Source organism: Chrysochloris asiatica, unplaced genomic scaffold (genome assembly GCF_000296735.1).
Source record: "Chrysochloris asiatica unplaced genomic scaffold, ChrAsi1.0 scaffold00045, whole genome shotgun sequence".
In the NCBI taxonomy this organism is placed as follows: domain Eukaryota; kingdom Metazoa; phylum Chordata; class Mammalia; order Afrosoricida; family Chrysochloridae; genus Chrysochloris; species Chrysochloris asiatica.
In genome coordinates this window covers 16069684-16084404 of record NW_006408563.1, presented here as the reverse complement: position 1 = coordinate 16084404, position 14721 = coordinate 16069684, and the positions used below count along the sequence as shown (strand labels likewise).

Here is a 14721-nt window from a genome sequence, read left to right as displayed (position 1 = left end):
AAGCCACAAAGGAACGAAATTTGCATTGGCTTAGCGTCACCTGAAAGCCACCAGGCCTCCCCATAAGCCCCAGTACCACTTTTATTTATATATATAGTTTTCTAGGAAGGTCGTTTCCATATTCATGTTGTTCCAATCCTGGTCACCAGTCCTCCTCCCTGACCTGTTACTAGAATATAGGTATCAGGAACATGCAAGTTCCTTGATTGCTGTTTGTATCTGGACTGCTGTGGTGAGGTGCCATCCAGTCGGCTCCAACTCACAGCGACCCAATGCACAACAGAACAGAACACTGACGGGTCCTGTGCCATCCTCACAATCATTGTTAAGCTTGAGTCCATTGCTGCTGCCACCGTGCCAATGCAGCTCATTTGGAGACTTCCTCTTTTTTTCACTGACCCTCCACTTTACCTAGCATAATGTTCCTCTCCAGGGTCTGGTTTCTCCTGATGTGTCTGAAGTATGAGAAAGAAGTCTCACCATCATGGCTTCTAAGGAGCATTCTGGTTGTGTTTCTTCCAACACAGATCTGTTTCTTCTGGAAGCCCATGGTACTTTTAATATTCTTCTCTAACACCATAACTCAAATGCATCAATTTTCCTATGGTCTGGTCTTTCTTATTCACTGTCCAACTTGCACAGGCGTATGAGGCTACTGAAAAGTCTACGGCTTGAGTCAGGAGGGCCATAGCCCTCAAATTGGCAACTTTGCTCTTGAGCACTTTAAAGAGGTCTTGGTACACATGTGGTAAATTTTTCCTTCATCCATTTAACATTTGCCACCCACCAGGTCCCAGGTACTTTTAGGCCCTGGAAATGAAAAGAGGGTCAAGAATGTGACACTACTCTGGAGAACCTTTATCTGTCTTGAACACCCACACATTCCTTGAATTCCTCAATTGTTAATCTTGATGCACTCTAGATTAAGTTTCATGACTTTTCAAACCATGCATATTCTCACAAATTCAAAAACTTTATGTCCAGTCCATTTTTCTCTCTTGAACCACAAAGCCACACATTTAATCATGTATCATGTATGATAATAACAGTGGCCTGATATTTTGGAACCAACAGCATATAAATGAGCCTCAGTGTGACACTGTGGGCTGCAAAGTGAGTTTGAACCATGAGGTCGGCAGTTCAAGCTCACCAGTCGCTCCTTGGAAACCCTATACAGGGTTGGAACCAATTCAACAGCACTTAACAACAGTGCCAGGTGTAAAATAGAGCCTGTGTCCTTAGAAACAGGTGTTCACTTTTGACAGCCACCTGGCTTTTACTAGTTTATTATTTATGACATTGGCTTAGTCATGCCACACTTTCAAGGAGGTTAACTTACTCCTTGGACAAACTCTCTCTAAACATAGAAACATAATGATATGCGTATGGAAAGTAGTTATGAAGAAATATTTTTTTTTAATTCAGAGTTATGTCTTAGTAATTTTATTGTTATTATCAAACATTAGAACTTTTATTCAAGTCTGCATTCAGTGATGTGTGCTCCTTTGAAAAATTAATGAAGACAGTTATATTCTAACCATAGTCTTTTTCTGGAATACTACAGTTAGAGGTAGGTTCTTTTCTTTTAAGACTGGAATTCTTATACGCTTCAGATCTGTGGGTATAAGAATCTACCCAGTGGTCTGTGGATCATGTGGGAAGTGGCATTTCTGTGACCCTGCTTTGGATTTCCCAGCTGGGGAAAAGACAGTGGGTGTAACTGCAGCGAAAATGAAAAATTCCTCTCTGACTCTAATCCCCCAAACTGCAGATTCACAGGAATCCTAAATCCTCATCTCACCCTTCCTTTAACATGCAGTCTCTGGGTGGCACAAAATGGTGAAGTGCTTGACCAACCCAGAGGCGTCTCAGAAGACAGGTCTGGTGACTTGCTTCCAAGAGTTTGCAGCCTTGAATCCCCTATGGAAAACAGTTCTATCCTGCACACATGGGATCACCAGGAGCTGGAATTAACTCAACAACAGATGTCTCAAGGACTTTCCGTGGTGGTCGTAAAGTTTGTCCTGTTCTTGCTACTCAGTTACCTCATGGCCTAAATGGCATCACTGCCACCTCCCTAACTTCCAGGAGCTCTCCATACTCTGACATTGCCCCCCGCCATGAGGAAGAGGAAGGAGGATTTTCACCCAACCCCGAGATTTTAATAGATCCCCAAAGACTAGAGTAGTCTGTAGTTTTTGAGTTAGCTTCTTCTAGGCTGACCAGAACAAGTTCCTCACTGAACGAGAGGACATTTCAGGGACACCACCATGTTACTCACTCAAAAACTTCATCCTCCACACACTACCATTTTGTCCCAGACAACTCAATATCTCCAAAAGATGAATTTTCTGCTTACTGGAATAAACCACATTCCCTTGAGAGTCTTTTTTTTTTTTCCTCTCTAGAAGCCTGAGAAGCTTCAATGAAAAGCAGGATAGGGTAGAAGTGGTAGATGAATCACATCAAATTCTTACCCAAACACAGACCTTTTTCTGTTTTTTTGTCTTGTTTTTAAGGAAACAACCTAAGTTTGGTAGTTCATCATTTTGTTTTTATGGTTGAATGTGCACACCATTATAAGGTAAATGTAAGCATTTATACAGTAGTAGTTACCTTAGGGAAGAACCTACAAAACTATGACTTTTTAATAATTGTTAATGCTGTGGAGTCAGTTCCAACTCAGAGCAACCATGTACAGGGTTTCCAAGGAGCGGCTAACCTTGGGGCTACCAGTCCAGTGATGATGCTACAATGGCATACCAGGCTACTTTTAACAATTAGATGGAGAGATTTTAGGTACAAGTCTGCATCTCATTTAGAATGTGTGGGGAAATTTGCACTCTAACCTCTCCATTTTTTTTTTTTTGTTGTTGTTGTTGTTGTTTTCTCTCCAAGGAAAGACTTTTGATGTATTTGTATCTTATACCTAGCTTCTGACAGAAGTAAATATAGGCATATCTATTCTGTAGAAGGCTACCTACACTTGGTAGTTTCCACAAAAATTGTCTTTGCTTCACCTTTTCTCTGTCACTGCTTGTCATTTCCTTCCCCTCCTCCTTGTATTATTGTCTGGGACTCCCCTGTATCAGTTAGGGATGTTCTTAGTTGCAAGTAATGGGAAAAATCAACTAAAACAAAAAAACTTGCCTGTTAGTTGATCATTACTGTGGTGGCTTATGTGTTGCTGTGATGCTGGAAGCTATTGCACTGGTATTTTAAATACCAGCAGGGTCACCCATGTGGACAAGTATCAGCTGAACTTCCAAACTAAGACAGACTAGGAAGGAGGAGAAGTGGACTACTTCTGAATATTTAGCTATTGAAAACCTTATGATTAGCAGGGAACATTTTCAGATATAATTCTGGAAGATGAAAACATAAGTAGCACCCAAATATCATCAGATATAGTGCTGGAAGATAAGTCCCTTAGTATGGAAGGCACTCAAACTATGGCTGGGGAAGAGCTGCCTCCTCAAAGTAGAGTTGACCATGATGGCACGAATGGTGGAAGTCTTTCATAACTTTCATTTGCTGATGGGGCACAACTCAAAAGAGGAGAAACAGCTACAAACATTCGTTAAGAATTACATCATGGAATGTACAAAATATGAATCTAGGAAAATAGGAAGTTATCAGAAATTAAATGGAGTGCATAAAGATCACTATCTTAGGCATTAGTGAGCTGAAATGGACTAGTATTGGACATTTTGAATTAAACAATCATATGGTTTACTATTCTGGGAACAACAAATTGAAGAGGAATGGCATCACATTCACTGTCGAAAAGAACATTTCAAGATCTGTCTCGAAGTATGATGCTGTCTGTGATAGGATAATGTCCATAGATCTACAGGGAAGACCAGTTAATATCACTACTATTCAATTTTATGTACCAACCACTAACGCCAGTGATGATGAAATTGAAGAATTTTGCCAGTTTCTTTGGTTTGAAATGGCTCAAACATGCAATCAAGATGTATTGATAATTATTAGTAATTGGAATGTGGCCTTTGTAATAGAAATGATGCTGGTTATCTTATGATAGAATTTTGCAAGACCAATGACTTCCTCATTACAAATACCTTTTTAAAATAACATAAAAGACAACTGTACACATGGACCTCATCAGATGCAATACAAAGGAATCAAACTAACTACATCTGTGGGAAGAGACAGTGGAAAAGCTCAGTATCATCAGCCAAAACAAGAGTGGAGGCCAATTGTGGAACAAACCATCGATAGCTCATATGCAATTTCAGGCTGAAGCTGAAAAAAACTAAAACCACAAGAGCCAAAACATGACCTTGAGCATATCCCACCTGAATATGATCTCAAGAACATATTGGACAGTAGTGACTAAAGACCAGAAGAGATGTGGATGACATCAAGATCATCAGGAAGAAAGCAAAAGATCATTAAAAACACAGGAAAGAAAGACCAAATGGATATCAGAAGAGACTCTGAAATTTGTTCTCCAGAAGTCCTGGTATGGGTTAATGCACCAGACTGCAAAGCCATTTGAACTGCAAGGTTAGTGGTTCAAGTTTACCAACTGTTCCTTGGAAACTCTTATGTCGGGTCACTATGGGTCAGAACTGACTCAATGGCACATAACAACAATAACAACATAGATATGCAAAGCAAATGGAAGAAATGAGGAAATAAAAGAACTTTTCTGAACATAAATTTTCAAAGGTTACGTCGAGAAGACAAAGTCAAGTATTATAATGAAATGTGCAAAAACCTGGAGTTAGAAAACCAAAAGTGAGGAACACATTCAGCATTTCTCAAGCTGAAAGCAATGAAGAAAAAAATCAAACCTCAACTTTCAATATTGAAGGATTCTATGGGCAAAATGTTGAATGATACAGAAAACATCAAAAGAAGATGAAAGGAATATACAGATTCACTGTACCAAAAAGAAATGGTCGGTGTTCAACCATTTCAAGAGGTAGCATATGATCAAGAAACTATGGTACTGAAGGAAGAAGTCCAAGGTACATTGAAGGCATTGACGAAAAACATGGTTCCAGGAATTGACAGAATACAAATTGAAATCTTTCAACAAACTGATATAGCTCTAGAGGTGTTCTGTCATTTATGCCAAGAAATTTGGAAGCCACCCAATTGGAAGAGATCCATGGGGTTGTGCCAAAGAGAAGTGACCCAATGGAATGCTGAAATCCTCAAACAATAGCACCAATATTGCATGTGAGTAAACTTTTTCTGAAGATAATTTCAAAATGGCTGCAACAGTACATAGACAAAACGGTCAGAAATGGTTTCAAAGAGAATGTGGAATGAGGGATATCATTGATGGCATCATGTGGATCTTGACTGAAAACAGAGAATACCAGAAAAATATTTACTTGTGCTTTATTGACTGTGCAGAGGCTTTTGACTATGTGGATCATGACAAACTCTGGATAACATTGCAAAGGATGAGTATTGTGGAACATTTAATTATGCTCATGAGCAACCTGTACATAGACCAAGAGGCAGTCATTTGAACAGAACAAAGGGATACTGAATGGTTTATAATCAGGAAAGCTGTGCATCAATGTTGTATTCTTTCACCATCTGTATTCAATTTGTATGCTAAGCTGAGATTCTGAGAAGCTAAATTATGTATCACAACTTGTGATACGCTTGCTGAAAGTGAAGAAGACTTAAAATACTTACTGATGAAGGTCAAAGACCACAGCCTTCAGTGTGTATTGCACCTCAGTATAAAGAAAACAAAAGTCCTCCCAACTGGACCAATAAATGATATCTTGATAAATGGAGAAAAGAGTGCAATTATCAAAGACTTCAATTTGCATGAATCTACAATCAACACTCAGGGAAGTAGCAGTCAAATCATGGACATATTGTACTAGTCAAATCTACTGCACGAGACCTCTCTAAAGTGTACAAGAGCAAAACTGTCAGTTTGAGGACTCAGGTGTGCCTGACTCAAGCCTCATATGCATGTAAAAGTTGGACAGTGAATAAGGAAGACCATAGAAGAATTGATGCATTTGAGTTGTGGCGTTGGAGGAGAATACTGATGGTACCATGGACTGCAATAAGAACAAACAAGTCTGTACTGGACGAAGTATAGCTGGAGTGCTCCTGAGGAGCCAGGATAGTTAAACTTTGTCTCTTGTACATGTTATCAGGAGGGACCAGTCTCTGGAGAAGGACATCATGGTTGGCAAAGTGGGGAGTCAGCACAAAAGAGAAAGACTCCCCATGAGATGTGTAGACACAGTGACAGTAGCAATGGGCTCAAACATAGAAATTGTGAGGATGGCGCAGGACCGGGCCAACAATGAAGTGAAAATTGCAAAATGTTTTTGAAAATACTACTTCCATATGGTGGTGGTTATGTGCCGTGGAGTTGGTTCCAACTCATAGCAACCCTGTACAGGGTTTCTGAGGCTGTAAATCTTTACGGGAGCAGAAAGCCTCATCTTTCTCCTGCGGAACAGCTGGTATTTTCAAAGTGCTGTCCCTGAGGTTAGCAGCCCGATTCGTAACCACTATGCTATCAGAGCTCCTTTCCATATAGGATGCATAATTGATAAATCAATTCTTTTATGACAAGTGCTCAGAGGTTCAAGTAGAGGAAGTCCCCTGCTTTTGACAGGGTTCCACTCTGACAACTCTGCCTTAAATAGATTCTAAAGTAGTTGAATATCCCCCTCCTTTTTTTTAGTTTTCCTTGTTAGTGTGTTTGTTATCTTTATAAGTCCATCTTTATTTGTCTTTGGAGGTTGGAAACATTACATATAAATATCTGCAAGTGAAAATCTAAGAATGATAACATCAGCAAATTATGTGTTGCAACATGTTATATGGTATATATCACTAACAATTGGGTATTTAAAAAAATGATAACAAATAGCCAAATGATTGTAAGTGCATTTTCTGTAACTGAAAAGCATCATAAGGCAGGGATGGCTTGTACAGAGTGTCTTTCAGAAAGGCAAGATGGTAATGTTAAAATCAAAATGACTGGTAGTGGAAAGTATAGTAACTCCCTCAGTCAAGTAATAAATCCTAGTATGGGAGGAATAGTAGATAGAATAGACTAGATTGTGGTGCAGTAACGAAGTACCTAAAAATCCCAGTGATTTACGATAAAAAAACATCAAGTCAGTTCCATTCCCTGTGTTTCAGAGTAGTGGTGGTTGTAGAGGCTGTGTACCAATGAGTCGGTTCTTACTCGTAGTGGCCCTGTATAGGGTTTCCAAGCCTGTAAATCTTTACAGGAGCAGTAAGCTTTATCTTTCTCCTGCAGAGCCACTGGTAGATTTGAACTGCTGACCGTGCTCTTAGCAGCCCAACTCATCCACTACGCTGCCAGGGCTCCTTGTTTCAGAGTGGTGGCTGTGTGCCATGGAGTCGGTTCCGACTCATAGCGACCTTGTACAGGGTTTCTGAGGCTGTAAATCTTTACGGGAGCAGAAAGCCTCATCTTTCTCCCACGGAACAGCTGGTAGTTTCGAACTGCTGACCTTGCGGTTTGCAGCCCAATTCATAACCACTATGCTACCAGAGCTCCTTTGTTTCCGAGTAGGACTATATATACATCACGGGGTTTTCAAGGTTATGACCTTTCGGAAGCATATCATCAGAGCTTTCTCGTGAGGTGCCTTTTGGTAGATTTGAACCATCATCCTTTAAGCTAGTTGTCAAATGCTTAACCCCTGTGCCATCCTGGTTTATTGATCACATAATACGAGGAGACTTAAAAAGTTCATGGAAATATGAAATTAAAAGATAATGGATTTTTTCAAAACCGTTTTGAAGCCCCCTGATATGTAATGGACAGGCCATGGTGCTCCTGCATGACATCTTCACTGTGGAGTCCTGAGTGCATGGAATAGACTCTATCTGTGAGACATTGCCTATCACATTTATTACCAAACCAAAACACAGTCATGCCTGAGTTAAGCAGGACACGGTTATATGAGAGGTTTCAAAAAGTTGTTGGGAAAATGCAATGAAAAGATAATGGAATTTTCCATGAACTTTTTGAAGCCCCCTTGCAAAAATAAGTGACAGTGAACCATTCTTCCCACAGCACCCTCTGTTTCTCATCTGGGTTCGATAATTTGTTGCAGTGGCCACACAGAACTCAGACACCATACTGACACTTAGGGGGTTTACTAGGGACGTTAACAGATTACAGTACAGGATCAGAAAATGCCCAGGGCACAGTTGTGCCAGTCAGCTGCTAATAAATGCCCACAGAACACACCACCATAAGTAGCCTCAGCCTGAAGGTAGTTGGCTCTAGCTCCATTGGTCAGCAAACATATCCTTTCCACTACATTGCTTGGAGGCACCCCACTCTACAGAGTCACTCAGCTTTACTTGCTCTGTGGGCTGGGAAGCCCACTGCACTCTCTCAGTTCTGGGTTTTGGTTCTGCTGCTGCTGCTCATCTGCTGCTCCATTATCTCAGCTTTCTGCCCCTGGGTCGAGGTAGTTCAATACACAGGGATCTCGGGGTCCAAAGGACACACTCCACTCCTGGCTCTTGTTCTTTGATAGTAGTGAGATTCCCTCTCTTGCTTCTAAGATGGCTCATTTTAAAGCCACACTAGAGTTTCAAATTTTTACAATTAGTTAACTCTGCTAACATTCACACTTGAATCTTTTCCCACCTTTTCCTAACCAGACCTAGCAGGGCAGAAACGTTGTTTGGTGGGAGTTACAGACTATAGCTAGAAGAGACTAAATGATTGACTACACCATACCCCTCCTACAGTTCTCCCAGTGACTCTTTTGAACAATAATATAACCTACCACACTAACATTGTAACTTTAATCTCAGGGGCATATAGAAACTACAATGTCCAGACCGGTCGTCTCTCCAACCCACATCAATGCTACTGCTTCTGAAACATTCACTGTACTTCAGCAAAGGATGAGAATAGTTGAACAACAGACCAGTTCTCTGAGGGATGACCTAGTAATGTTGGACAGTAGTGACCGAAGGTAACAAATGAAAGATGAACTAGATCTCTGTAAGTTAAAAGAATTTGCTTTACTGGTTGTGTACCAACAATTAATGAATCACAGTGTGGATGGTTTGACAAATGAAATAGGTATTTTAAAAAGAATTGGGAATTGAGAATTAACAATTTCCACTTGAACATTAATCAGAAAATATTTGTAAGGTATAGAGTTGTCCTCTTGTAGTAGAACTACTACCACTATCCCCCTAGCAGACATTAAAAGTATGCTAACTGGGCATACAAATTCTAATATTCTCTTCACCTTCAACATTTGATTCAAAAGAAACATACAATTTTTTTTAATGTATATAATTTTCAAAATAAAAAATGGACTGATTTTACTCAAGGTAAGGTATCTAAAATGTTAATTTGTACCAATAATTTGATGTTCATTTTCTTTTTTTAGATTTATTATCAGTTAAAAGAGTTTGTAGTCGTAAATAAATTTCATAATTTTGAATGAAATATTCATAAAAAGCACTTTTTTTTTTTTTTTAAGTGCACTTAAAAGAGGAGTCCTGGTGTGTGGTGCTGTGGGTTAATGCACTGGACTGCAAGGTCAGTTTGAACCACAATGTTGGCAGTTCAAGCTCACCAGCCGCTCCTTGGAAGCCCTATACAGGGTTGCTATGAGCCGGAACCGTGTCTACTGGCACTTAACAACAAGAAAGAAGTTACAGCCATTAAAAGTTGGGTTACCATCTGTCTGAACTGTCTGGGTGCTTAAACAATCAGTAGGAGCCCTAATTGCAAAATGGCTAAACACTTGACTGCTAACTGAAAGTTTGGCAGTTCAAACCCACCAGCTACTTCACAGGAGAAGGAAAATGGCAGACTGCTTCTTTGGAAACTCTACGGGGTGGTTCTACTCTGACCCATAGAGTCACTATAAGTGAGAGTCATCTTGATGGCAGTGGGGTTTTGGGTGGGTTTTAAGTAGCCAATATCCAGTTCATTAGTGTGATTATCATTAAAATTACTTATATATTTCCTGGATGTCTCTCAATAAAACCTATTAGTATAATTAGTATTGTCTTCTTGTTGTTAAGTGCTGTCGAGTTGTTTCCGACCCTGTATACGGTTTCCAAGGAGCAGCTGGTGAGCTTGAAGACCCGACCTTGTGGTTCAAACAACTTTGTAGTGCAGTGCATTAGCCCACAGTGCTACACTGGGACTTCAATTAATATTATAGTGCTTTTAAAATTATTAACTCTTTAGCAGTTAAGGATTAAATTTGGTACAAATGCTGGATATGTTTTTAAGGAAATTGTAATGTTTCTTATGACTTTGTTTAAAATTTTTTATAAGTATGAATATATTGCCTACATGATAGCTTTATTTCTTCATTCACCATTATAGAAGTAGCATTTAACATGTCTTTTAGGGACCATTTATTTTTATATACAAAAAAAAAAAAAGGTTGAAAAGAATTCCAATTATAATAAATAACCATTAAAAAATCAATGATCTTTATTTATTCAACATTGCTCTTATCCTCTACTTAATAGGATTCTCCAAATTTAATCTGGAGAAGCAAATAGAAGTTTATTAACTAAGGAGCCTAATTTATATGATTGGAATTATGCAGTACACATTGCATTACTTCATAATGCTATTGGGATCTTTGTTTAGAGGCCAATTGGAAGCTCCAGATTCTGCAGAAGACCCTCTGAGCCAGAAAGTCATTAGTCCTATCCAGAGTGAATTAGTTTGTTTGGGGAAACCAGATATGATATGGGAGAATTGTGAGTTTCTGGTAAACCGAATGTGCCGCCTAGAAAGTCTCATCCAGTCCTTAAAGATGAACATCTTCCGTCTACAAACTGAAAAGGATTTGAATCCACAGAAAACAGGTATGGAAAGAAGAGAATCATGGAATTTGGTCTTGTCTGGGTGTTTGATGAGTTTATGATTCTTTCCCTTTCCTGACCTTCTGTCCCTGGGAAACAATGCCTGATGACCCTCCTGTGCTGTCTGGTAGCTTTTCTGAAGGATCGGCTGAATTCAATACAGGAGGAACATTCCAAAGACCTGAAGCTGTTGCATCTTGAAGTGATGAATTTGCGCCAGCAACTGAAAGTTGTAAAAGAGGAAGAAGATAAGGCACAAGATGAAGTGCAAAGGTTGACTGCCACTCTCGAGATTGCCTCAATGACAAAGGTTTGGGTTCAGAAATCTCAAGTTCAAATTTGCGCTGTCAGTGGGAGGAGACAACAGATGTATAAATGAATTTTTCAAAATAGACTATGTTGATGGCAGGTTTCTTGATACTTAAAATTGGTCTGCACTGACAGCTTAAACCTCTTTGTGCCCTCAGTGATGTTGTTGTTGTTGTTAAGTGCCGTGGAGTCGGTTCCGACTCACAGTGACTCTGCACAGGGTTTCCGAGGCTGTAAATCTTTACGGAAGCAGAACGCCTCCTCTTTCTCCCGCGTAACTGCTGATAGTTTCGAACTGCTGACCTTGCGGTTCACAGCCCGATTCATAACCACTACGCTACCAGAGTTGAAGCATTTATATAACACTTCGCCTGTACAGGTGGCTGAGGAACCAGAGATCTGGGTAGAGTCTGTGCTTTCAAACAGCTTATGTGCTAGTTTGCAGAACAGGACATAGCATAAAGAAATTAAACAGAAAAGGACAGGGTTTATGTTACAGTACAATAAATGAATACGCTGAAGTGTTTTGAATTCAGGCATCTCGAGGATGGAATCAATTAGCCTAGGAAGACTGCTGCGTGGCTGGCACTTGAGCTGCTCTAAAGAGGCAAAGCGGAGGGGTGAGGACACTTCAAGGTGCACACACAGCTGTGAGCAGTGCAAGGAAAAGAAACTAGGGGCCATGTTATTTTGTTTGAGTTTTTTAAAGCCTTGTGAAGTAGGGTATTACTGTCCTCATTTTAATGATAAGAGTTTTGGGACCTAGAAAGAAATCACTTGTCCAAGATAACACGTACTTACCTTATTGTAAGCTAGGTTTGAACCTAGACCTTTCTCATGGGCACAGTTAGGGGACATGCCTGAATGAGCTACGCAGGAGGATTTGTTTGAAGGTTCTCAAGTATAATCATTAGTTGGGTCTGATCCTCTGGAAAGTGATTAAGATTTTTGAAGTTGCTGTTGCATCTTGCTGTTTCTGTTGTTAAGTGCTGTCGAGTTGGTTCCAACTCATAGGGCTTCTGAGAAGTAATTGGTGAGCTTGAATAGCCAACCTTGTGGTTCAAACTGACATTGCAATCCAGTACATTAGCCCACAGTGCCACACCAGGACTCCATGAAAATAGGAAAACTAATCTGGCAGTAATATAAAGTATGACAACAATGAGAAGAGATTGGAGACAAGGAAGCGGATAAGGAATCCATTGCATTATTTGATGCATGAGCCTTATTAGTTCTGACCTAGGGTAGTTTTGAAAGGAAAGAGGAACATTCTGAAAGAAAGTTATGCTGAATTATGATAATGAATAGGGGTTGAAGATGAGAAAAACAGCAAAGATAACTCTCAAGGTTTTACTGGAATTGTATATCCATTAATATAAGTGTACATCCATGAAGGAGTCTTGGTGGGGCTGTACAATAAGGACTGGACTGCTAACCACAGGTTCAGTGGTTCAAATCCACCGGCAGCTCCGTGGGAGAAAGATGTGCAGTCTCAGAAACCATATACAGGATTCCTAGGAGTTAGAATCAGCTTGATGGCAGTGGGTCAATAATATTAAAGGGCTATCTTCTTAATTCCTGAACACGGATAATATTTGAAGCTAAAGGAAATAGTTCTTTAAAACTAGGACTAGACTCTATGAGAAAAATACTCTTTCATTTACCCAGGAGATTGTTTTCTGATTATTGAATTTTAAATAGGAGATAAATTACACTTTTTGTTACCTAAAAAGGGAAATGATGGAAGTCATAGATAAAAGTAATGAAATAGCTTCTTCTTTTAAAATATCTCATTGTAATAACTACTTCACACCTATAAAAAGTATTTATAATTGTATTCAAAATAGCGCTCATAAATTGATAAAAACAAAAGCCTATATTTGAACTGATATACCTATAGATAATTTCTTCCTGTCATTTTAGATAATCTAGAAGCTTTTCTCCTTCTACTTTTAGGAGAATGCAGCTATTATTGAGGAGGAACTGAAGAGCACCAAACGTAAAATGAACCTTAAAATTCAAGAGGTAAGACAAAAGATCATGGAGTGGTTGGAGGTGGAACTGCCTAAGGGAAGTCAAGAAAGTAGAAAAGAGAATGAAAAGATACCTTTGAAGAATAAGAAAATATGAAGGGGGCTTCAAACAGTACATGGAAAAATTCCATGATCTTCTAGTTATATTTTCCACCAACTTTTTGAAGCCTCCTTAGATGTAACTGTGTAGTAGAAAGATTTTTTAAATATGCTACACTGAATCCCAGTGAATGCCAGTCCATATGTACCACTAAGACTTCCTGTCATTTTAATGTTGTTGTTAGGTGCCATCGAGTCGATACCGACACATAGTGACCTTATGCACAGCAGAACAAAACACTACCTGATCCTGGGCCAACCTCACTACTGTTGCCACGCTTGAGTCCGTCAATGCCGCCACTTGGCCAGTCCATCTTGTTGGGGGTCTTCCTCTTTTTTCTCTGACCCTCCACCCTACCAAACATTATATCCTTCACCAGTGACTGGTCCCTCCTGACAATACGTCCAAAGTATGAGAGACCAAGTTTGGCCATCCTGGCCTCCAAGGAGCACCCTGGCTGCACTTCTCCCAAAATGGATCTTTTGGTTCTTTTGGCAGCCCATGGCACTTTCAAAATCCTCCTCCAACACCATAACTCAAAAGCATCAATTCTACGGTCTTCCTTATTCACTGTCCAGCTTTTGCTCATATGAGGTTATTGAAAATACCATGGCTTGGGTCAAGTGCACTGACATCTTTGTTCTTCAACACTTTAAAAAGGTCTTGTGCAACAGATTTGCCTAACACAATATGTCATCTGATCTCTTGACTTCTGCTTCCGTAAGTGTTGATAGTTGATCCAAGAAGAATGAAGGACTTGACAACTTCAATCTTTTCTACGTTGATAAGAATGTTGTTTATTTGTCCAGTGGTAAGGAGTTTTGTTTTCTTTACATTGAAATGTAATCTGTACCGAAGGCTGTGTTCTTTGATCTTTACCAGTAAATGTTTTAAGTCCTCTTCACTTTCAGCAAGCAAAATTGTATCATCTGCATATCTCAGGTTGTTAAGGAGTGTTCCTCCAATCCTGATGCCACATGTTTCTTCTTATAATGCAGCTTCTCGGATGATTTGTCAGCATACAGGTTGAATAAGTATGGTCAAAGAATACAACCTTGTCGCACACCTGTCTTCATTTTAAACCATTCAGTGTTCCCATGCTCTGTTCGAACAGCTGCCTCTTGGTCGATGTACAGATTCCTCATGAGCACAATTAAGTGTTGTGGAATACTGATACTTCGCAATGTTGTCCATAGCTTGTCATGATCCACACAATTGAAAACATTTGCATAGTCAGTAAAGCACAGGGAAACATCTTTCTGATATTCTCTGCTTTCAGCCAAGATCCATTGGACATCAGCAATGATATCCCTCATTCTACAGCCTCTTCTGAATCTGTCTTGAACCCCTGGAAGTTCTCTGTCAATGTATGCTTGCAGCTGTTTCTGTATTACCTTTAGTAAAACTTTACTCGCA

The 14721-nt window shown here is 39.7% G+C and overlaps 1 protein-coding gene across 1 annotated transcript in view; it reads left to right on the top strand.

Annotated features, from left to right (window-relative positions):
• Window positions 1-8838: 8838 nt before the first annotated feature.
• Window positions 8839-14721, top strand: part of CCDC150 (coiled-coil domain containing 150) — a 78016-nt gene continuing 72133 nt past the window's right edge. The window contains exons 1-4 of the mRNA XM_006862015.1: window positions 8839-8993; window positions 10646-10866; window positions 10995-11173; window positions 13129-13197. Of these exons, the coding sequence (XP_006862077.1) occupies window positions 8848-8993; window positions 10646-10866; window positions 10995-11173; window positions 13129-13197 (615 nt within the window). The 5' untranslated portion in view covers window positions 8839-8847. The remainder of the gene's footprint in view (window positions 8994-10645; window positions 10867-10994; window positions 11174-13128; window positions 13198-14721) is intronic.